At 34.5% G+C, this 24,518-nt stretch overlaps 1 protein-coding gene across 2 annotated transcripts; it reads right to left on the bottom strand.

The window, feature by feature from the left end:
* Window positions 1-606: 606 nt before the first annotated feature.
* LOC125055756 (villin-like protein quail) lies at window positions 607-23,420 on the bottom strand. Of its 2 annotated transcripts, none has more exons than XM_047658319.1 (16): window positions 23,319-23,420; window positions 19,404-19,502; window positions 11,249-11,362; window positions 10,209-10,414; window positions 9,704-9,905; window positions 8,936-9,238; window positions 7,552-7,845; window positions 6,719-6,916; window positions 6,109-6,195; window positions 5,945-6,038; window positions 5,085-5,315; window positions 4,363-4,500; window positions 3,602-3,757; window positions 2,945-3,051; window positions 1,741-1,926; window positions 607-874 (listed from the first exon to the last, which is right to left on the bottom strand). In XM_047658319.1, the coding sequence occupies exons 1-16, from the start codon at window positions 23,331-23,333 to the stop codon at window positions 761-763; spliced, it is 2,544 nt and encodes an 847-aa protein (XP_047514275.1). In that variant the 5' UTR covers window positions 23,334-23,420; the 3' UTR covers window positions 607-760. The 2 variants fall into 2 exon arrangements, with proteins under 2 accessions (XP_047514275.1, XP_047514274.1); XM_047658318.1 differs by lacking the exon at window positions 23,319-23,420 and adding an exon at window positions 20,989-21,135.
* Window positions 23,421-24,518: the final 1,098 nt, after the last annotated feature.

Below are 24,518 nucleotides of genomic sequence, written 5' to 3'. Positions count from 1 at the left end.
TTTGTAAAATTTTTGCATTTTATTTTCTGATCATTGTTTTGTTCAATCGTAGTTATGTATGTTCGTGACAAAATTTGGGAGTATTTTTATTAACATACGGTGGTGGTATCAGGAATACTCCCAGTTTGTCGTTAGATCGTTGCGTCGATATTGAACAATTATCGAACATGTAATTTATTTATTTATGGTATTACATATTATGCTCTCGTATTTATCAATTTATTGTAAGTTCCTAGATAACTTTCTCATTATAAATCGGCGCAGCCATCTTTGAAATAACTTGTGTATGGTTGTAAGTCGTATATTTTTGAAATGTTAGGAATCAATTAGGGTTTAATGAATGACGTAATCGTCACGGTGCGTACGTAATACGTCCGTACGTGTCACGCAATACTAATACCACGTGCCTTAGCTACGCGGCCCACTCCCATATCATGTAGGCATATGTTATGTATCTATAGTTATATTGTAAATATTATGTTTTGAAATAAACCAATATTTTATGGACTTTTAAGGAATTGTATATTGTAAAGATAATTATTAATTTTATCATGTAATAATTAATGCCTAGCTAATAAGTGCTACATTTGTGAAAAATAAATAACATTAAAAAAATATTTTGTTTTATTTTAAAGCAGCTTAGATCACAATAATTATATCTTATTATTAACATATAATTTCATAGTTGAATATTTTGATTTAAATAAATTATAGTGCAAGTGCAATAACAATTTTCACAAGCTGTATTTTTGGTTAATAATTAAAATAAGCCAACAAATTTCTTCATCTCTTTTTGTTTCCAATTTGGCAGGGTCCGGAACTCGCAGTACGGCATATTGAATGTTGACACGAAATCGTCGTGTGTCAAATAAAGCTGAAAGATTCAATTTGGTTTAATATTTACATATTTTTTTTATTAATTCAGCTGATATAATACATATAATATATTTTTTCCGGATAGTTAACAGGTATAATAGCCTACTACTGTAGGGACTGCCCCAAGGGGAGCTCTGCTCATAAATCTAACTTCGAATATGCGTCACTAGGGGTTTAATATGTAGTTATTTAAATAAGATAACAAATAACTCTTATGCTGATGTACGGTTAATATTGTACCAAACCCATGTGGGGTTTGAATACTAGAGTCAGGCTAATGAAAAAAGATAATTGAATTATTTGAAAACTTTCGGATGGCAACAGAATGTAATTGAATTTCTTAGGTTAGTATGATTTATTGTCTTGATACTTCATGCAATTACTAATTTTTATTGCTATTAAATATTTTTTCCGAATAGTTAACAGGTATAATAGCCTAAACTTTGTTTTATTGATTTTTTGGATTCTGATTTTGATTATTCCGAATAAAGTTGTGTTTTATAGTAAATATACCTAGTTTTAATTTTCCATACGTCATTTTAAGTATCAATAGTAAAAGACTAAATACGTATAGTATTTAATTTCAAAGAAATACAGTTACTATCAATGTAAAAAATAATAAAATAAAATCAAGTATCAAGTAAGTTTAATCCATAAAATATATCAAACTTTTAGGGATACCATACTGATTTTTTTTGAATTTGCCGCGCTTTTTCGTTATCTTCTTTCATTAGTCTCTGGATAGACTAAACGGAGTTTGTTTTACTAATCTAATATATAAAATTGGTACCTACTTGTTACTGCATACTAAAAAGTCAGTGACAGCATATGTGAAACAAATTTAAATGGCAAAACAACGTTTACCTCTTTAGTAAGTGGATCGATTTCCAAAGGCATATGTTCTTTGGGGCCTCGCAATACCGACAAAGGATACTTCTCGTGCTGATCAAATTGATTCTCAGAGTTGCCATTCTGGTGGGCACTGTTTCCACCGCGTACTATTGCTTTACCCTCTAACGCGCTTACTATTGCACTAAACGTCTTGTGAGCCTGAAATTAAGAATTATGGCGCGCTATTAATAGAGCAGTGTTGACCTATTGGCTTCAGCGACTCTCATACCAGAGGTCATAGGTTCGATCCCCGGCTGTGCACCAATGGACTTTTTTTCTATGTGAGCATTTAACATTTGCTCGAACGGTGAAGGAAAACATCGACGAAAAAGTCGACGGCGTGTGTCAGGCACTGAAGGCTGATCAACTACTTGCCTATTAGATTTAATAAATGAATATGAAATAGATTCAGAAATCTGAGGCAAAGACCTAAAGAGGTTTTAGCGCCACTGATTTTTTTTATTAATATGAAAATTCAGTTTCATCAGCCTAAAACAGAACATGTTAACTCTGGTAAAATACATTGGTGCAAACGATTTAGACGTTTATAATTGTATATATATTTTAACTATAAAAAGTCATGTCGGGATAGATACGTAACTATCAAAAAGTGTTTTAGCTATGTTTCAGAGCACGTGTTTTTTAACGTAAACTACCAATGTATAGTAAACCCAAACCCACGCTGTATGCTGGTAAGTGAGTGTATATTAAGCACTTGAAACATCGAGTTAGGTAAATAATGTAAAAAACGTGTGTGTACTTATGTACGAGTGTTAGAAGTTATACTTCTTTGGCGTAACAAGTAAAAAATCTTTTCAAAAATTATATACTACGTTTGTAGAAAAAAGGTAAAGTTTTATTATAACGCATTATCTAGTTAAATAAAGCTTATTTAAATATCAGAAAAAAATAAAATGCTGACTATAGCTAACAAAGGGTGTCGATTTTTTGTGACGGTATGCGCGCGCATCGTAAAAATTTACTCTCATCATTTTTTCCTAACGCGCCAATAGAAGTATAAGTTCAATAAAGCTGTATTTACATCATCTACGTCTTTTATAGCATTAATCTTTAACTTATCATTTATCGTAGTCAGGTTCTTGGCCCTTAAATACTGTACAAGATTACATACTATTAATATAATTACATTTTAGGTATAATATAGGCAGCAACTGACCTTCCACATGGAGCTCTTCCAATGGGGGAAAAATCCAGTAAAGTTTGGAGGCTCACGGCCTTGACTTAGCACGTATATTGGGGTATCCGGATCGCGGGATGCAGGATCTGAAATAGCTTTAAATACTTAGACAGGTGTACTAAGTAAATTTTGTATTATTAAGAGGAAAATATTTATAGAAATCGATTTTAAACCGTATGAAATGTACCGTTGGTTTATAATATTGAAAATCTTTGTGACCAAATAAGTACTACCTTTGGGAGCATTCAAGTATTACGTAACGCAATTTTTGGAGATTATTGACCCCCCCCCCCATGTACGCGCCGTAACGTTTTTCTGTACCCAATAGTAAAACGTTTCTTGACCACCCAGTGACTCTTTATACCTAAAAGTATCATTTTGTGGTGTAAAGTACTGGAAAGTCGAAAATAATATTAACAATAACGCGTAATTTAATCCCCGCCCCGCATCGTAACGTTTTACAAATAGAAAAAATTCGTTACGTTAATACTTGAACGCTCCCTTTATTACAAGATCGATATCTTGGCGACTTAACTAAAAAAAAATTTTTTTTTTTAAAAGCGTTTTTTTTAGGTAACTGGTTTGTTAAAATTTTTGGGAAAATTTCTCAACCTATAGATAATAACACCATCATACCAAATGTGAGATAGGAAAGTGCGACGTTCCTTGAATCATCCTTAGCACGAAGACAGCAGTGTGCGCCTAACCACACGTACACAGCGCAATGTACATCAAGTATGCAACACATTTCAGGCGACAACTCGTATTGGGTGAATGATACTATCTCCTCAACTGGAATTTCATAAAGAAACGAAAGAAAATTAGTTATTTAAATCACGTTTGGATTTTATTTCGGTAGTAAATAACTTTTAAAGATTCCTATTTTCTGGTAAAAATGTTGTTCGTTCGTCTATGTATGGTATTAAGTTGAATTTTGTCTAATAAAAAACCAAATTTTTATTAATCGAGACATTTTCATGGTCTTTACGATAAGTAGTTTAGACTATAAAAAACCTAATTATAAGAATATGCCAGTCTGTTTCGGATAACAATCCTCTAAGGTCGTCACACAATCTATTTATAATAATAAATAAAATAAAAATGTGTTATTCTTTATAAGTACATATGCATTACAATGTGTAAGATTTGGGAACCCTTTTAAGTAAAAAAATACCTACGTCAGGGTTCCCAGCTCTTCCATAACAAACTTATTTATAAATTCCTTTAAATATAATATAATATAATTTAATTACCACATCTTTTATTCTGTTGTCAACACGCCCGAGTGCGTAAGTCAGTGTGTGGGTGTAAATGTGTGAGTGAGTGAGTGAGTGAATGAATAAAGAGGATAATTTATAATGCAGATTATAAACAATACTGGTATAATATGAACTTACAAGTATAATGTCCAGGTGAAGTCACAGCCACGTAGAACAAACGAGGCGGTAGGGGTCGTTGCATCTCTTCAAGAGGCGCTGGAACGAGCAGGTGTCGTCGATCTCCTAACGCTGTCCAGAAGTCTGGCTTTTCTTTGCCTTAAATGATAATAAAATTAATAATAATTGTTTTGATGCTGTTAGTGTTGCAAAAGCACAGAACGGTGTAATTTAATAAAGAAATGTAATTAGAATTAAGTATGAAGAGATACACAGTAACTCTTCATTTACTTCGCTAGGGTAGTGTTAGCAAGGCTTGACGCTCGACTCTAAACCATGATATTGGACTACCAGCTGTGTAATGTTTTTTTGAAAATCAGGCAATTAATTAGCGATGAAAAAGAGTGGCAGAGAGTTTCTTGCCAGACCTTCTTTCCCGCTCTACGCCCTTGACTTACGAACTTGTAAATGTAAATTTAGAATCAATTTAACACCTTTTCTATTGACGTTCATAAGTTTACCTATATGAATAAAGTTATTTAAAGTTTGAGTTTGAATACTTACTCATACGAAGAAACCAGCATCTAGTCTTAACCTACAGTCAAGACACCGCTTAGTGCGACTTCCATATCGAAATAAGTTTTTGACTCATCATCGTTTGTATACCAATAAAAGTATACAGAAATCTATAACAATTAAGGGAGGTTTTGAATCTTTAGTTTACAATATAGTTTAAGATATACCTTGCATGACTAACACATGTTCCGCCGCCGCCATGTTCTTAGCGACCTCCCTTTCGTCACCAGTAGCAGTGGCAGCGCACCAGACCCAAATCCGAGCCCCTTCTCGCACTATGTAACACGCGCCTCTGGTGGTCGTCGACGCACAAACTTCTACGCCACGAGCCTCCCGTGCGTACTGACCCGATACGCGAATTAATGCTCGCGGTGGGGGCACCACGCGACGCCCACTGGCTACATAAAATTATTTATTGAAGTTAGTTAGGGAAAAATGATGAGAGTAAATTTTTAGGATGCGCGCGCGCATCGTCACAAAAAACCGACACCCTTAAGTTAGCTATAGTCGACATTTAAGTTATATTTCTTTTGGAGTATTAGGGAAAAATTATGAGGATAAATTTTTACGATGCGCGCGCACACCGTCACAAAAACCGACTCCCTGAAGTTAGCATAGTCAACATTTTAAAATAAAAAATGTCAAATTCTTTAACTATGTAGAAATATTTTTTGTGATATTTAAATAAACTTTATTTAACTAGATAATGTGTCATAATAAAACTTTAATGTATTAAACACCTTTTTCTATTGTTAAATACTCCTTTCTTCTAACGCGTGTACATAAGTACATAATGACACAAGCAAAAAAAATCTCTTTCCTAAGCTATCAGTTATCATCTGCTGCCTATTTCAAGCAAGGATGGGATAGAGGATAATTTATCCATCTTGAAGGCTGTATTATTACTAAGAAGAATTTCGTGTCTATAGTTCTAAAATTCTTTATAATTTATAAAAGTTGTGTAAGGATAAAAACTTTAAACTTTTAATATCAACGCGTTATTACTTATTTATTTACATATACTCACGATCGTAATTCGTGGCAGTACCGCAGTATGTGACCATTCGTCCTTTGAATATTTGAAGGAAATGTGCCGGTTCTTTGCCCTGGTATACCCAAGCCTGTAAAATATAATGAAAATAATATTACTGTTATATTTATAAAATTATATTATTGCTAAAAATTCAATACCTGAATAGGAAGACGCCCCAACTTTGTGTAGAGGTCTTTGGCTTCTTTAACGCCCAAATTCCTCAGATCATTTGGCGAAGAGCCACCCTGGAATGAAACAAAGTAGTAAGGATTTGGAGTCTAGTGCTGAACTGTAACGTCCAGTATGATGCCAAATTTGACATAGTGTGGTACAATAATTGAATATTGAAATCGGAATAGCTATCTATCGCTCTTGGAAGTTGTTCCCACGCTAACTCCAAAATCTACATTTGTCAAACACAGAAGGTCACTATAAAAAAAATAACAAACGAAAGCAATTAAAGGCCAAGATTTCTTCCTTCCTTTAGTCCTTCAAGAAAAGAGCGTACCAATTCTTGAAAGGCCGGCAACGCACTTGCGAGCCTTCTGGCAGTGTGAGTGTCCATGGGCGGTGGTATCACTTAACATCAGGTTAGAGCCTCCTGCCCGTTTGCCTCCTGTTACATAAAGTGTAATTATAATTGTAATTAATGGTCCAAACAATTTTTAACATAAATAATTATTAGAAAAGTGGGTACTTGCATAGAAAAACTACAAATTTTTATTTTGTATGGAAGTTACTAGGTCTGCCATTACCTTACACACTTACCATCCAATAATAAAGTATTGTCTGATCCCCGGTTGGCGTGTGGTAGGTGTATAGTGCGATGTAACAGTCTCGATCGTAGAAAACGGCTTGTTGAGGTCGCTCTAACTCTTGTAAGGCGCTTCGTTCTCGGTCTATTTCTTCCTCACGTCGAACCCGCCACATTCGGAGAGCACCTGAACCATCATCTGGGACCTGAGTCTGAAAATAACTTCTGCTAAGAAAAATCTTCTAATCAATGTTTTCTCATTTTGATCTTGAGTTCGCTATTCTGTGTACAATAGAGAAAAGTGTACAGACTGCTCAAAATTATGCAATTTTTGAAGTGAAACTTCTTTAGGCGCGTGAGGGTAATAAATTTACGGATGAAACGCAATAATAATAATATTAGCGCCACGAAGATGTGCAGCATTTTTGTCGAAGAATAGGGAGAGAGCGATTCTGACCGATTGAGAGAGAGTGAGAAGGGCGAATTACCTTATTGAGATTCTATTTTAAAATTAAAATTTCGTAAAGAGAATTTATGAAATATTAGTATTTTATATTTTATGCAAAATAATTTATTGAAATCTCAAATGACGAATTGTAAATTAAAATGCCACGTGCTATTATTATCGAAGCAATAAATTAAATTATTATTTTGTATTAATTTTCGACACTTTTAATACTTTAATGACAATTAAATTCCTAACATATCTTCCTTTTTCCCTCCATCTAAGTCTCGGAAATCTAAAGTTTTAGATTTGTATAAATATGAACAAAACTTAAAAATTAGTTTGGCAAAGAAGTTTCACTTCTGACATGTGTACTTTGTACGCACGCATTTTTTTTATTACCTCAGCCGCCAACCAAGCATTCGTCGCAAGGCTGACCGCATCCAACTTAGTTGTAGCCGATCGAGCTGACCGCAACCTCACATCTCTTCGCGAGTCGCACCAGTTCCACTTATGGAACAGGGCTGCGAACTCCAAGGGCTCTCTGCCTGATACAGTAACTGACACCGGGCCATTGTATCTACGAGCTTTTGCCAACCCTCGGGCTGCGGCTAACGCCCCACGGTTAAGTTTGGAAGCGTTTGATCCAACCCAAGCCCATACTCCTCGTGAACCAGCGTCTATTACGTAGATGCCCTGAAATCGAAGATGTATTGCTAATATAGGAGTTCTTATTAGTCTGAGCAGTGTTGGCCTAGTAGTTTCAACGTGCGACTATCAAAACTGTTTGATCCCCAGCTGTGCACCAATGGACTTTCTGTCATGCGCATTTAACACTGGCGCGTTAATTACTGGTCCATTTATTGCAGTATAATAATACGAATTAAATACGGTATCAAATGTAAGATCTCAGTATGTACATTAATAAAGAGGCACAATCTATATTGTGGTCTTTTAATTACTTTAAAGAATCGTATACCATTACGTAATGTTACATACATGTTACAGTGTTTATTGGTATAAAATCAATCGTTAAATATTTTATTGTTATAATTTAATTTGTTGTTGACGTGACGTATTCACTCCAGCGTGCGACTCTCTTCCCTGAGGTCATAGGTTCGATCCTGCTATGCACTAATGGACTTTCTTTCATGTGCGCATTTAATATTAGATCGAACAGAGAAGGGAAATATCGTGAGGCATGCCGTAGACCCAAAAAGTCGACGGTGTGTGTCAGGCACAGAAGGCTGATCACGCACTTGCCTATTAGAAATGATCACGGAACAAATACAGAAATCTGAGGCCCAGACCTAAAAGGGTGTGCGCCATTGGTATATAACTTACTAGTCAATGCCATTAAACTTAATGTTATTGAATTGAAAGTGAAAAGTTACGTATAGTTCACATATAGTTTTTTGTATAACGATATTAGTCTCGGCACATAACACGATTTTGCATGGGATAATAGTTCGTACAGTGAAAAGACTTAAAAACTACCATCACATGACTCATCTTATAAACCGAAACGTAGGCCGATTTTGTTAATATGAATTAATAATGACCGACTGTAACTAAAAAAAAATGTTGATACAATTATATAACCGTCTATATGACTTTCGTTGACACGGCTGTAACAAGTTCGAAACGTCGAATTAAGTATATACTTAATCTTTTTTTATGTAATAGGAGGCAAACGGGCAGAAGGCTCACCTGATGTTAAGTGATGGAGTCACATTCCCAGAAGGCTCGCAAGTACGTTGCGGGCTTTTAAGGTGAAGGTACTTACATCATCATTTAAGTCTGATCTATACAGCGGAGCGCGTTTGATTTCTTCCAGTCGAGCAGCGGGTTTCTGTGTCAATACAACTGGGGACGCTCTAGTTGGTTTCGAGGACTTATACAATCTAGCAGGTCTTGGTGGATCCAGGGTTGGGGCAATTGGTCGTACAGAACGAGCTCGAAGGTCCAAGACAGAGTCTAGAAGATTTCGGTCTGCTACTGGTAGGGTTTGCTCGTAGCCATCGTGAGCGATCGTTATACGACGGGACAACATGCCTTTGTCGGCGCCACGGGCCATTCTATATGCAATCTGTTAGAAATTGTAAAAAAGTTAAGAAATGTAATAGTACTCTAATAAATAAAGAAAAAATATTTTTTATTATTTAATATAAAATACTGGTATCAATTATTCCACGTCATTAAATTTTGATCGGTAGACATCCCTAGCAAAGAAGACAGAGGGTGTAGGCCGAGAGAAAAGCGACCGTAAAACCTCTCGGTACTCTTTTAAAATACCAAATCATCATACAAAATGATTATGGCAAACAACACGTATTTTAGAACATACATCGCAAATCAATTAGAATTACTACTACTATATCCTCCTTCTGTCTTTATTAAAAAAAAGTAATCTTCTTTCTTCTCTAAAAAACCTCTCCTAAAAACTTTGGTCCTATTTTCTATCCTTAATGTGAGGAGATGTTATTCTATTTTAAATCATACAACATTTTTCAATCTCATTATTCAAATAACTGGCCACAATTTCAGAATTTACCTTAGCACCAAAAATTTTCTCAATAAGATTAGCAGCTCGACCCAACCACAGAACAACGAGAGCAGATGTGTCAAGAACAAACACTCCGTCAGAGGCAAGATGAGACCATGACACGGGTTCCAGTTGTAGAAGCACAGGTCTGCGCCCGCTCACTCTGTACAATCGACTACCCCCGTTGAGGTTAGAGCCACTGCAAAGGATCCTGGAATAATACAAATTAATAATTAGAGAAGCACACGAATGTGTTTCTCTTTCGGAGGATTCAGAACTTAACATGAAATACAGAAATTCTGTTTAGATTATAAAAATGTAAGTATTGTTGATACGTCTTCATTTAAGGTCAGCGCAAAACAATAGAATAACTACGAGAAAGGGGGGGGGGGGGGAACAAGTATACTATAAACTAACCTATCTATAACGATTAACAATCAACCAAGATACTTTTCCTGCCATAACAGGACACAAGAAACCCCTTATGTTGGTAAAATTAATTAATAATACTGGCCTAATCCCATCACGAAAGTAGGACAATAGTCTCGGTGATTCTTTAGTAGCTGTCTCTCTATGTATGACCAGAGGTGCCCCAACGTGAGAAGCGAGTTGTGTTGCGCGTCGTAATGCTAGAGTCCCCGGACCCCCTCGATCGCCGGCCCACGCGTGGATATGACGCTCAGCGCATTCACCGCTACCATTTTCTTTTATTTCACGGCGCTGGAACAAAACGAACATTAAATTATACCCATCAAATATTTAATGATTGATTTCATACAAATACATAAAATACTTCGAAGATCAGTAAATCTTTCAAAGGAGGACTTTTCCGATCTAAGGCAAGCCGGTTTCCTTACGATGTTTTCCTTCACCGTTCGAGCGAATGTTAAATGCGCACATAGAAAGAAAGTCCATTGGTGCACAGTCGGGGATCAAACCTACGATCTCAGGGATGAGAGTCGCACGCTGGAGTGAGTACTGCTCATCAACAACAAATTAAAGTATAAAGTAAAGATTTTATAACAATAAACACTAACATGTAACATTATGTAACAGTGTATACGATTCTTTAAACTACTTAGAAGACCACAATACAGATTGTGCCTCTTTAATAATGTACATACTGAGATCTTACATTTGATACCGTATCTAATTCGTATTGTTATACTGCAATAAATGGACCAGTAATTAACGTCAGAGAATTGATTTACGAGATCCGTTGTTTTTAATGAGACGTGGAAGATTTTTGACCAACCCAATAAGGACGCTTCAAATTCATCGGAATTATTTGTTTGTTCCCCGATTACTCACGCCTTTTTGACAGGCGTGACGCCCTACCGCCAATCGAATTTGTATGATTGGTCCTGTGCCAAAACGTGAGCTTATGTTATCCCCAGACTTTGCTTCAAGCCCCAGGTCAACATACACATTAATACTTTTTAATTTGACGTATTTAATAGTGCTACAGATAATTTTGAATTTGTATCTGGGTCTGTATAGCTCAAATTCCAATCGCTACTTCTTAGGTTATTTTAGCTTTTTGAAAATACTTACAATAACATCAGGACCAGCAGGCTGTCCAGGCAAAGACGCTGAATATACTAAATAAGCATCAGTGTCGTAGAATGTGCCGAATTGAGTCCGTGGAAGCATTTCTGTGGAAGACTCCTGAAACGTATACATGTTTTTATTGTATTTATTGCAAATTTGATTTTTTTAAGTTTTTTTAATAGAACTGGCGGCAAACGGGCACGGTTAAGTGGTACCGCCGCCCATGGACACTCTCAATGCCAAAGAGCTCGCGAGTGTGTTGCCGGCCTTTTAAGAATCGGTACGCTCTTTTCTTGAAGTACCCTAAGTCGAATTTTGATATACTTAATAACACATTGGTTGAATGATTGATTGTTTGATAATTGCTATAATGAATGAACTACTCTCCAATCGGACTGGTTACCCGCGGGGAAAGTGACCACCATTACATATGAAAAACGTAGAAGTATATACAATATAAATAAAAATAGGCGCTCCACGTTACAGCAATAAAAATTATGCGCTTTCAATGTAAGGTCCCTATCATCCAAAACAAGACAATCTGAACAAAGCATTGAGAAAAATCAGAAAAATATAAAGGAGGCTTTTACCTTAAAAAGGGGCCATACTACCTAAAAAAACTAACTTCATTTTGTACAACTTATACTAACATAACTAATACTCATAGTAGAAATAATAAATGTTAACTAACCAATTGTTGTATGTATCAATAAAGCTTTAATAATAAAAATAATAATGACTGAATACTTAATAATGATTAATGGGCATAGAATATTCACCTCACTTCACCTCTTTTTATAAATTAGACATGTCCTAATATTTATTAAGATAAGTTTAAGTTTATTGTTTGTTAAAGTAATTTATTACTTTCTATGATTACGGTAAGTCCTGTTAAACAAACAAGTTTTCGGCATTTGTAATAGACATTTTTAAATTGCGTTGGTAAGTATTTGTTTTTTTAACGAGACCCGCGCGTTGATTACCATCTATGAATAAATTATATTCGTTATGGTTTGTAAATACGTAACTATTGTAAATAAAACAATTCAAATTGTATCACACTAACAAAAATTATAAGCTTGTGTTTTATTTAAATGAGAGAAAATTGTTCTGTTTGTGTTGTTGTTATTAAAATAAACCTTTGTTAATCGATTTACACGTAAAAAAGTAAGCAATGAATATTCTCGAAAATTCATCGGAAACTTTTTTTATATGAAGGCAAATATATTAAGAAGAAAGCACAAGACATGATCGCCAGCATACGACGTAACGTGGGCTTCTGTGGCTACAAGCTACTAAGGTCCCATACGACTACTTACTGTACTAATTTTTGTATTTCTTGAGCATTATTTTCATAAAATACTTTGTGTATTTATATTTCTAATAAATATTGTGCAGTGTTGGCCTAGTGGATTCAGCGTGCGACTCTCATCCCTGAGGTCGTAGGTTCGAGCCCCGGCTGTGCACCAATGGCATTTCTTTCTATGTACGCATTTAACATTAAACGATGAAGGAAAACATCGTGAGGAAACAGGCGTCTTAGACCCAAAAAGTCGACCGCGTGTGTCACACACATGTGGCTGATCTCCTACTCGCCTATTAGATTGAAAAATTACCATGAACATATTGATTTCAAATAAATAATGTACTGGTTTTTACTGACGTTAATAACTGGTTATAAATCGATTGTGCGGTAAATGAACGTTTTCTATTAATTAACAATAAAATATAGGTGAGACGGAATCAATACCAGCGTAATAAATCTGTTGGTCCAATTTTTTAGCTGCACTAAGTTACACGTTTAACGTCGCGGTCAGCTGAGCTGCATAGCGGTGTACGAGAATGAATCATTTGTGCCGTTAGTTTTTATCTTAGCTTGCCTACGTGCCTGGGACGGGTTAGTACTCAAAACCAGCCTAAAGATCGTAAACATTGTGATAAATACGTTTTGTTAATGGTACACAACTTGTTGGTTGCGACTTGCTTTGTTACCAGCTTTATTTATTTCCTAAAATTACAAATACATAGATTTTGTGGCATCTTGTGGCGCTTCATTCCCACTTATATATTATTTTATGTATTTGAACTGACCTATACCTGTTTTGTAACGTTCATTAACAAATCTTAGGATTAAGCACTTCAACATATTGTTGCCACAATGGATGCTTTTATTCGTTGGAATATTATTATTTTTTCAATTTGGCCGAAGTTTTTTGTTTATAAATAGTGTCCTTTAATAATGATTGCATAAATAATAGATATTTCATAAGATTTTTTATGAAATAATCATTAAAATCCAGTGGCCTTAACTATTTGGTACTTATTTGGTTACGTTCATTTACACGTGTGACAAGAGTTTTAGATTTGCCGCCAATTCACAAAAACAAATGACAAATGAATGCACTACATTAGGTTACGAAAGAGTTCTAAAATTGAAATTAAAAAAAAGTTTTCATTAGCAATGTCTCTAACTGGCCAGATCTATCGTAACTGGCCAGTCCTATCGTATCGTCCGTGACGACGGATGGGTAAAAAAGATTTACTTGGCCTAGTGGGAAGGTATTTGGTTAATTAATCTTTTTATTTTATGAATAAGAACTCTTAAGCCCGTCACAAGTCACGATATACTAAAATGTTCCTTCGCGGTATGCGCAGATATAAGGAAATCTCAGTTAGGGCAGAAACGTAGGAGAACTACCCCTGGGTTGGGATTCGCACGCAAACCAACACGGCTCATGTTTTTATAAAATACTTCTACAAGTCGAAGTATCAAGTTATAAGAAGAACTCGGTTATATGTTTACTTACTATATATAATGGGTGAAGTTTTAAAGATATAAAACAAAAAAAAAAGGTTTATTATGGAACATAAGATACACGTATCACTTATTCCACGTCATTAAATTTGAATTTGTAGGCATCCCTACTCATCGGCAAAGAAGACAGAGGGTGTAGGCCGAGAGAAAAAGCCGGCGTAAAAAACTCTCGGTACTCTTTTAAAACAGCAAATCATCAAACAACACTTATTTAAAACAAATATCGCAAATTAATTAGAGGTAGCCTGTCTAGCACTAGTCCCAGGCCCTTTTATCAACTAGATAATCGTTGAATTTATAGTAAACCTTTTTACACAGCTTTTCTTTAATACATTTCTTAAATTTATTGAAAGGCAGAGATAAAAGAGCCTCTGGGATTTTATGAAAGAAGAGTATCCCTTTCCCCAAAAAAGAATTACTAACTTTAGATAGTCTAGTACGGGGAAATTGCAGCCTGCGTTTGTTCCGTGTATTAACATTGTGCGTATGTTCTATTCTAGTAAACTTATCACTATTTTTGTATTCATACATTATATTTTCATAAATATATTGCGAGGAAAAGGTAAGTATATTAATTTCCTTGAATTTATCTCTAAGAGATTCCCTACATTTTAAATTATAGATTGCACGAATAGCCCTCTTCTGCAGGATGAAAATTATATATTTAATTTCGATGTTTCTAATATAAACATTATACCAAGAACGCTCATTCTTGTGCCAGCTTCAGCAGTTTTATAGATGAGTTCTAATATTGTGTTTAGACAAAAAAATCCATCTGTAACACTTCATGCGGAAAAACGAAAGTTTCCTAGAACATAAAATGTACAAATAACAGCTTGCGAGACACGCTGAGATAATAGTGGGTCTGCGCGTGCGCTTCTCGCATGCAAACCGATTTATTGCTATATGCCTAATTAAGTGTAATACTTTCTCTTTACTTTGTTTATTAGATGTCACTTGCAAATTCAATAGGTCTCTTAAATGGTAATTAATTTTAAACGATTATTACAACCATCTTTATTACGCAACCCGTGAAAATTCTGACATGTGAACTTTGTGTTTAAACTCCTGAAACAATATCGGGCACTTATTTCTTTATCATTGATAATAATTTTCAATACAAACGGTAAGTATCTTTGCACACAAAAGCGATATTATGATATTTTTATTTTATCAGGTATCGAACGCCATTAGCGCTACTACAAAGAGGACGGTGGTTCATATAATAACAAAAACGAAAACATAACTTTAAAAAAAATTGTTTTCGTATTTTATTACTTTTATTATCCGTACAGCATTGAAAATAAAATACTCTATTGTATATATACGCAAAGCTAGTTAGCATTGGTTAGGAAAATCGTATAATTTTATACTAATTTGCGGTATGAAAAGCTTATCCAAAACAAAACATCCTCTATATTTTCTCTCGTAGATAATTCTAGTGCTTATATTCAAGAAGTCACAGAGAGATAACGATCACAGTCATGATTTAGAAAGGCTAATTTAATGCGCTTCCTAGTGAGTGCTTTCAACTAATTTTCTTGCAAGTTAATTTTCCAAATTATTCATTTGCAACGAAAGTTAAGATCTGCTAGACTCATCTTCCCGCATTTAGATTAATCCTGATTAGCTGCATTATGTTTTTGTAAGATTTGTCTAATTTAGGAAAACTCAAAAGCATTGTTAAGTGCTTTCCTAATCCGCTATTTTACTAGTATTATTTTGGTTAATAATAAGCAAAACATATTTTGGTTCGGTTTGGTCAAAGCACCAAGTCATTGTTTAGAAGCGCGGCATCCAAAATTAAGCTAGCTATGATGATCGCCAACCTTCGCATGGAGTTGGCTCTATAAGAAGAAAACATTATTACTAGTAAAATCTAAAATTTGAAGTGTATAATATTTTTATTGAATTTTTACTTTTTTGTAACATAAGATTTTCTATAATTGTCATATATTTTAGAAAATATAGCGTGAACCATACTATAGCTGGTGGTATAGCTGTGGTGAACTTTAATAAATAAATGCAATAAAACTCAATTAAATTAATGTAGCAGTGTAGGCGATAAGAATAGAACTTGTATCATCTAAATGCAGTCTGCGATTAAAACCATACGAATCCGTGTATTTTTTTTTTTTTAATTTTTTTTTTTGTATTTTTTTTTTTTATAGTTCAACCGCATAAGGGGAAAATTCTCGCGACTTAGTTGAATATTTTCTTTTGAATAATATACATATAACTTCGTTCACGGCGGGTTACACTTCCCGTATGATACTTTTAATTATTGATGTATGCTGGCTTTCGTCTGCAGTATCGCCTGCGTGTATTAAAGACGCAATGGCAAGATTAAAATAATCACTGTTAAATTTCTGTCAACTTAACAAATATATAATAAATCAAACAAACATAGTTATTTGAAAGTTTATCGCGTTCATACAGACGTAGCGAACTTCATATTATATGTGGATACAAAATAATAATCTGATAAATGAATAAAATGTCACAGATTAAAAATCTCAATTAGAAGTTGTACTGTTGTAATTAGAACGTCCAAGATTCTTAAAATTGTAATTTGATACGGTTTCATTTGTGTCGTGGCACCCTGTCGACGGTTTTGTATATACTTTCACCTTAATATAAAACTTGCTATTGAATGCTATTATTTTTAAGTACGATACGATACGATGAGGTTTTTTAGATTGAGGAGATTTTTTATATTCTATGATCAAAGTTGGTTAAAACATGGCGAATATCTATAGTATTCGATATTCAAGTGTCAACAAATGTTTATATGCCAACATATTAAGGTGGGAACTGACCAACGTTACGAGGTGTAATGTAACATGTAATGTAATATTACACAGCGAGCATTCGTGCAGTCAGTACGTCGTGTTACGGGGAAACCAGCGAGCAACGAGCCGCTCGTTGCTCGCTTTGAGTGCTCCACCCGGCTGTCGGTTTTTTGGCGAATCCTTTGACTGTTACGCGGTTCAGTAATTACGCGTCGCACGTCGCGAGTGATCATCATTATGATTTTCTATAAATTATGTCTTTTTTAAGTACTTTTGGTCCAATTAAATTCGAGACCTGCGTACAAAGTTTTTATACTGTCCAGTAATCATTTGGTTTTTAATATTGCAATCAATAACAAACCACCTCATATTCCTGTGTTTTTAAATAAGTTTAATGTCCAGTAACATTTTTTCTTCTTCTTAATTTGGATGAAACAATAATTAAATAGAATGAAAAATATCAACATTATCAATATCACATCTCGTGAACACTGGCGGCGAAAGTGGAGCACAGAGTTTTGACAAGCATGTTACGCCGATTTTAGAACACAGCGTAACATGCTCGATGCGTAACACGCTCGATGCGAATGCTGCATTACACCTCGTAACTTGGTCAGTTCCCACCTTTAGCATAATATGCCAGCGAATCTGTCAATACTGGAAATATGAAATGATGTAAAAGTACCAAAATCTTCACGCGTTTATTAGTAATTGATATGTGCGTTCGAGTCACTGCTGAGTCGATGGACTTTTCTTCGGCATGCCTTAGACACAAAAATCGAGGGCGTGTCTCAAGTACAGAAGGCTAATCAAAAGACTTTTTTGAAGTTATACTTCTTTTGGTGCGTTAGGGAAAAATTATGAAAGTAAATTTTTACGTCGCGCGCGCACACCGTCACCCTGAAGTTAGCTATAGTCAACATTTTAGTTTTTTCTATTCCCAGTGCCGCTTTTTCTAAACGTAGAATAATATTTTTGAAAAGATTTTTATCTTGATACGCCAAAGAAGTATAACTTCTAACGTGTGTACGTAAGTACACACACGTTTTTTTACAATGACTGATCAAGTTGTTATTTAAACAATTGTATTAATTTTACTATGCAATATTTATTCGCAAACCTTCTAATTTTTTTTACATCTGTACCAATTTATTTTGGCAAGAGTTTGTAAACTTATATAAATATCAAAAGAAGCACATAACATTGTTATTCCAATACATATTTTTTGTTGTATTGTTAGAACTAGGTATAACTAGACTACCTGGGCGTTGACCTGGAGGCTAACGATCCTTTGTCACGGTTCTGAACCTCAATTCAAGCGAAACTTGTTACTCGATAGACTAATATGTTATATTAAATACATATTATAGATTTGTAACTATTTACAGTTGTGAATTAATATTGAGAAGACTTTAAAAGACGCAAATCCTTTTCAATCGCAAACGTTATAGTCAAATAAGTGATATTTGTTATTTATTAACATTTGTGAATAATAAAGACAAAATATTTAATGGATAGCCAGTTTTTGAAGGAGGTATTTTAGTTCGTTCAGTTTGTATACCACAAAGAAATATATTATACAGTTTTATTGTGATAAATCGATCTGCAAAAATGGTATCTTCACAATAGTTGGGTGTGATAGCTATTGAATAAAAATTTGATTAAGGGCACATGATCTAAATCTTAAATTGTAAAGCAACAAAACCAGTGGCGTTGCAAGCTTTGAAGGTCTGAAGACCTCAGATTTCTGTATCTATTTCGTGATCATTTGTTCTTTCTAATATGAGTAGTAGGTGATCAGCCTTTTGCGCCTGACAGACCGTCGACTTTTTGGTTCTAAGGATTTCCACACGATGCTTTTCTTCAACGTACGAGCTTTTTGCGCACATAGACAAATTTTGAATGAAATACTTTATATTTATGTTCCATAAATGGTAAATCTAGTTGTCTATTAAAAAATAATGTCCCAAGGGGGACCTATCCTAATGAAGTCGGTTAGTAAGGTAAAAATTTTCTAGTCATGAATACTAAAGTAAAGGTAAAATTCAATTAGTTTTCATTTCATTCGATAGTTAGGTGATATTTGCATCGAAAACAATTGCTGTGCGTCTAAAATCCGCATTGACTGTAGGAGTATAATAACACTAAGCCATTCTCTCAAAAGACTGTAAACAAATTGTTTTTTCTCACAGTACTCCGAGTTGGTGAAAGTATCTTCCTACGTGTGGTATTTCACTAGATTATGGGAGCGATGGTGATCGTGACTATAATTATGCGTGATTGTAATGTCTTTGTTAACTGTTATATCATACCGTCATTGTTTTACGAGGAGCGGAAGATATTCCATATTGTAAAGTGGCCGCAACTCGTACAAGCATTTCTCTTCATACATTCATGTAAGATTTTTAAGAAAATTTTACTACTTAAATTTAAGTTAATGGATCTTTTGCCAACTTAATAGTCAGAAACTTGATTGTCCATGAGATTATTTAATAGTTAGTTCCATTTTTATACAGTGTTAAAATAATACATCACAGGTAATTCAACATACCGTAATTTTCCATATAAGAAACGTAGTTTGATCCCGTGGGACAGTCCTGAAGACTGCGCCGTCCAATACAGCCTTCGTTGGTACGGCATTGTCCTCATCCTGTATTAATAATAAATGGACAAAATATAGTAATTTTAAATATACATACTTCATATAGGCAGGTTTTAAAAAAATATTGTTCTATTTAAAAATAAAGCATACAAAACAAAATTATTACTACTGTATTTTATGAAATTGTCATTATATATAGCGTTATTAAATAGAGAGATATAATATGCGTTTCGCGGGCGCGTACTGCAAACAGTCCAAAATGTCGCTGCCAGCAGTTAAACCGCAATTGACAAAGTGACTTCTAAACCTAAACAGAACTAATCTCAAAACAATGATAGGGACAATTACATTGTCTCCTTAATTAACATATTTTTAGACAGCCCCATGTGCAGAGGCTGTTTCAGCGCAGAGGAATTAGTCACCAACGTAGCCCTGGAATGAGAAGCTGTGAGGTCGCTCCGTGAAGCCTGCGAAGTGCCCGGGAGGCTGCTGTGCTTTTGGAAGGAGTGAGGCTGGCTTAGTTAACCAGGGCTTTATGCACAACGGACCTATTGAGAGGCTAAGTGCGGAAACGGCCACAAACCAATAACCAATGCGTTTTGTGCGAATGTGTTTGCTTTGGTAATGGCAGAATAAACAATGTCTATTGGCATCCAGAGCGGCAAAATCATCTAGAAGCAGCCGTATATAAACAATTTTCAAATCATGTATCAGCAATATCGTGAATCGTCTATTGATATCGTATCACGAATGTTGACAACTGACATTTTTGAATAACAAAATCGTTGATCACGAATTTGCGGTTAACAATACTAATACAATTTATATGAAGAGCTAACGGCCTGTCATGGAGTCACAAGGACATTTATTTCTTAAATATTTTAGATATACATATAGGCTATGTTACTTAATGGTAATGTGGCATTCTAATGGTGAAAGATTTTTTAAAGTCCAGTTTTCGATAGTATCCGTTATTTGTTTATAATATTAAAATGACAACTTTAGTAGTTATTAGTATCTTTAGTCATGGTTACGTAATTAAAAAATTTAGGATTTCCATTCTGGTGACCAGACGATAGAGGTTTTATAAAGTAAATACATGTACCCAATATTATATATATTTTAATATGTATTACTTGTTCCTATATATACCAAGAATTTTATCTATAATTCGATTAGCGGCATGTAATCGGTTTGGATCAATATTGGGAGGCTTTATCTTTTGTGGGTAATCTATTTTTGTCGATTTCGCCATTTCGATTGTAGCTTCAAGCTTTTTTCTTTTAGTAAAGTCTTAAATAATACACAAATGAAAAATAAGATAAAAATTATTTAATTTTACACACTATTAAATCTAAAGGTCATATTGTAGATGGGTTTTTTAATATACAGTCTAAAATGGCAATAGATAAGATCTCCTGACAATTAAATTTGTTAAATTGTTAAAATTAAAACAATACTGTCGACCACCGTGTAACTATAAATTCTCACACAATACACAAATTTATTTACATGTTACAAAACTAAATCGTACTTGTTCAGCGCCTATTTCCAGTATGTGCATGTTGGTGGTCAGGCACAAGAGTCCATCACCTACGCACTCGCGCAAAAACCGAATCTCAAGACGACCGAATTCTACGTACACGAACCACAGACTAACCCGCCACGGACAAGAGAAATGTTTCACGCTGACTGCATTTTTATTAAATGGGAATAAATTAAAACGCGAAAGTCGCGTGCGATTGATGGTTGATCATCATAGCGTAATTATAATTAACAGTAAACAATCACAAATATCTGGAGCAGACGATGCATAACTTTAGATAGTTTCGTATATAAAGATAATTAACGCGAAACGTTTCTAATCTTTACGCTAAGATTTATAAAAACTTGATAGATTTTGTTAGTTTTTTTGTTTTGTTTTTATTAGGCTTTGCGAAACGAAAGTCTTCGAGATATTATGAAGAATATAAAGTCCAATTCCAAAATTTTGTATTATTATTTTAAATATTTTGCAGGTATGAGGGTAAATTATTTGACACTCCAAATGTATGTAGAATACTACGTAAATAACCGGCCGCAGGAGGAAATTAGAAATAAATATAAAACAGATAAATTGCAGTAAATCTGCTTACGTAATACTTGAACAGTCCCTAATTGCAAGCAGATTTACTGTAATTTCCCCCCCCCACTCCTTGCTCTTGTCAGCAAAAGTAAGCAAAGCTCTCAAAAATAATAGAACATAAACGTATTAATTTTTTGTAGGAATCCTCGAAATTGCATTTCGTTTTCAAGCATAGACAATGTGTTGGTAATATGTGTAAAAAAGTAAAGAATTACTGTTGACGTAATCACCAAATAAGAAAATCGAAGCCCCCCCCCCCCCATAGTGCTTCCGTAATTCTTGGCCGGCCCCTTATGAACAGGGTTGGACCTAAAGATTTCTAGAAATAAGCAGAATTTTTTATATCGCTTTGAAATGTTAGTCTAGGTTAACTAATGCTTCATATTTTCTAGGATAGTGCTAGTTGCAGAAAATGCAATTAGTTTTAAAATTCGTCTCGGCCCCTATTTGAGATTTTCCGTTTGATAAGTTAGTCATGTACTTATTAAGAGGCTTTGGGTTTGACTACGAGTGAAATATCTGTTTGTTCGATAATAATCTTCATCTTTATTTATAAATTTATTACGTGCGTGTTAAAATAATTCTCAATGTAATTGTATGTAACTAGTATATGATATGGTAATTTTTTTTTTAAATTAGATAGTTTCGCACTTGATGCACTTTTCCATATTCTCTTCATTGTTTTTAGGATAACCTGGAAGATATTGTTTGATATAATGTGGCCGCCTGTACATATAAAATAAATCAGTGGCGCTACGACCTTTTTAGGTCTGGGCCTCAGACTTCTGTATCTGTTTCATGATCATTCGTCAACTATTAGGCAAGTAGGTGATCAGCCTTCTGTGCCTGACACACGCCGTCGACTTTTTGGGTCTAAGGCAAGCCGGTTTCCTCAAGATGTTTTCCTTCACCGTTCGAGCGAATGTTAAATGTGCACATAGAAAGAAAGTCCATTGGTGCACAGCCGAGGATCGAACCTACGACCTCAGGGATTAGAGCCGCACGCTGAAGCCACTTGGCCAACACTGCTCAATGCGCCTGTACCTATATACTAATTAATTTGAATTATTATAACGTGACGAATAAATAAAAATTCTCATCTATACATCAGATTTGGTTGTAATATTTATTTAACTTTTATCGGCCGGTCACATTGGCCGCATTTGTGATGGCAAATGGGTCAAAAAGACCCTTACTTGGAAGGGTCAAGTTGGAAGAAGAAAGAGAGGATGCCCACCAAAAACTTGGGAAGATGAAATAAAACGTTTTTATTTTGTATTACTTTAGATTAAGGTACTATGTATATATATATATATTTTTATATAACATTTGTTTCTGCACTTCTCGCACGAATCATGTTTCTTTTTTTTTAGTTTTTTCTTTAACTAGGGTTGCCTGGAAGAGATCGCTTATTAGCGATAAGGCCGCCCGTTACATCCCTTATAATTTTTTTTTTGTATTGTGTTTGATTTATTGTTTTTTGCAACGAAGTGTTAATAAATAAATAAATAAAAGGGATAACGGGGTAAAACTGGAAAATTGTCGCAACAAATAGGGACAAATGGAAGAATCTGGAGGAGGCCTTCACTCCGTCGGAGGTCGAGTAAAAGTGTAAAACTTAAAAGACATGGACTTACTGTAGTTATAGTGTACTCGAATAAAGGCTATTTTTATTTTTTGTTTATTTAACTTAAAACTACTGATTCTCATATTTATAAGACAAAAACAAAAAGTATCACCTGATAGATATCCATGTGTATCTTTCTTGATTAGCGGTTTCTTGCTCCACGCAGGCACATGTCAACTCCGCTTTGTGTGGACTGGTGCAAAAATCCCACAATTCTGGTCACAGGAAATACGCTTGGACGCGCACTTTGTGAAGTCACACGTTCACTTTCGTTTGTTACGGATTTTAAACCCATAATGACCAGACCAAAACGATATCAGATTTCATAACTCAATTGAAACGTAACGAAATCTAGACACCGCCAATACACGCAACATGCAATATATACCAAAATTACACAAGAACTCCTAATTAAAGTGCGGCGCAGTTCCTAAAGGAGCAGACGAGTTTAGTGAGTTACAAATGAAACACCTCACTTTAGGTAGCATGACAATAATATTTTTGATATCGTTGATCCATCAACAAGCCGCCAAGTGTAAGCTGAGGCTCGTAGAAGTGACAGTAATAGATATATCGGCCCCGTAGAGCGAAAATTCATTAAGTCCAAAAAACCTGTTTCAAGATAATGAGGGTTAAAGTTTTGAAATATATAAATTTAAATTTTAGCATGTCATGACATATTTTAAAGTTTTTAGTTTCATTTTGAAGGAAATCAAATTAAGTTAAAATGATGTTAGCTGCCCAAAGTGATGATTAAGTTATTACTGAGAAAACCTAAAAAAAAACCAATTAGTTATTTGTTCTCTGTCGAATATCCGATGTAGTTATGAATTAGTTAATATTCGCCCCTAGTTAGTGATTTTACACTCAGATCGAGTTTATTTTTGATAAATAACTTGAGTTGGGTAATTTACGACTAACTGGTAGATATACAAAATGTACTTAATGAAAAAAAACTTAATTTTGTTTTATAATAGTATAAAATCTAACTACTTTTATATAAAAAAATCTTCTACACTTCCTATGGATTGAAAATGTTAATATAAAAGTAACTAAATCTTTTATTTTTATAAGCTATGTAAGTTTTTGATAAATAAAAAATCGTTAACATGATTCAGTTATTTCTCTTATTTTCTATTAGGACCAAAGAATAGATTTATTTAATTTTCACTTTTTGTAAATCGGAAACTAGGATACCTACAAAATTGACGGTTAGACAGTTAAATAGAGAAAAAAAATATAGTTTTATTGGCATTGTTAACTCGATTTGGCCATTTTTCGACTTAATAAGTTTTCGCTCTACGGGGACGAT

This window comes from Pieris napi, chromosome 14 (genome assembly GCF_905475465.1).
Source record: "Pieris napi chromosome 14, ilPieNapi1.2, whole genome shotgun sequence".
Classification (NCBI taxonomy): domain Eukaryota; kingdom Metazoa; phylum Arthropoda; class Insecta; order Lepidoptera; family Pieridae; genus Pieris; species Pieris napi.
The sequence above is the reverse complement of the archived record's forward strand: the minus strand, read 5'-3'. Positions and strand labels throughout refer to the sequence as shown.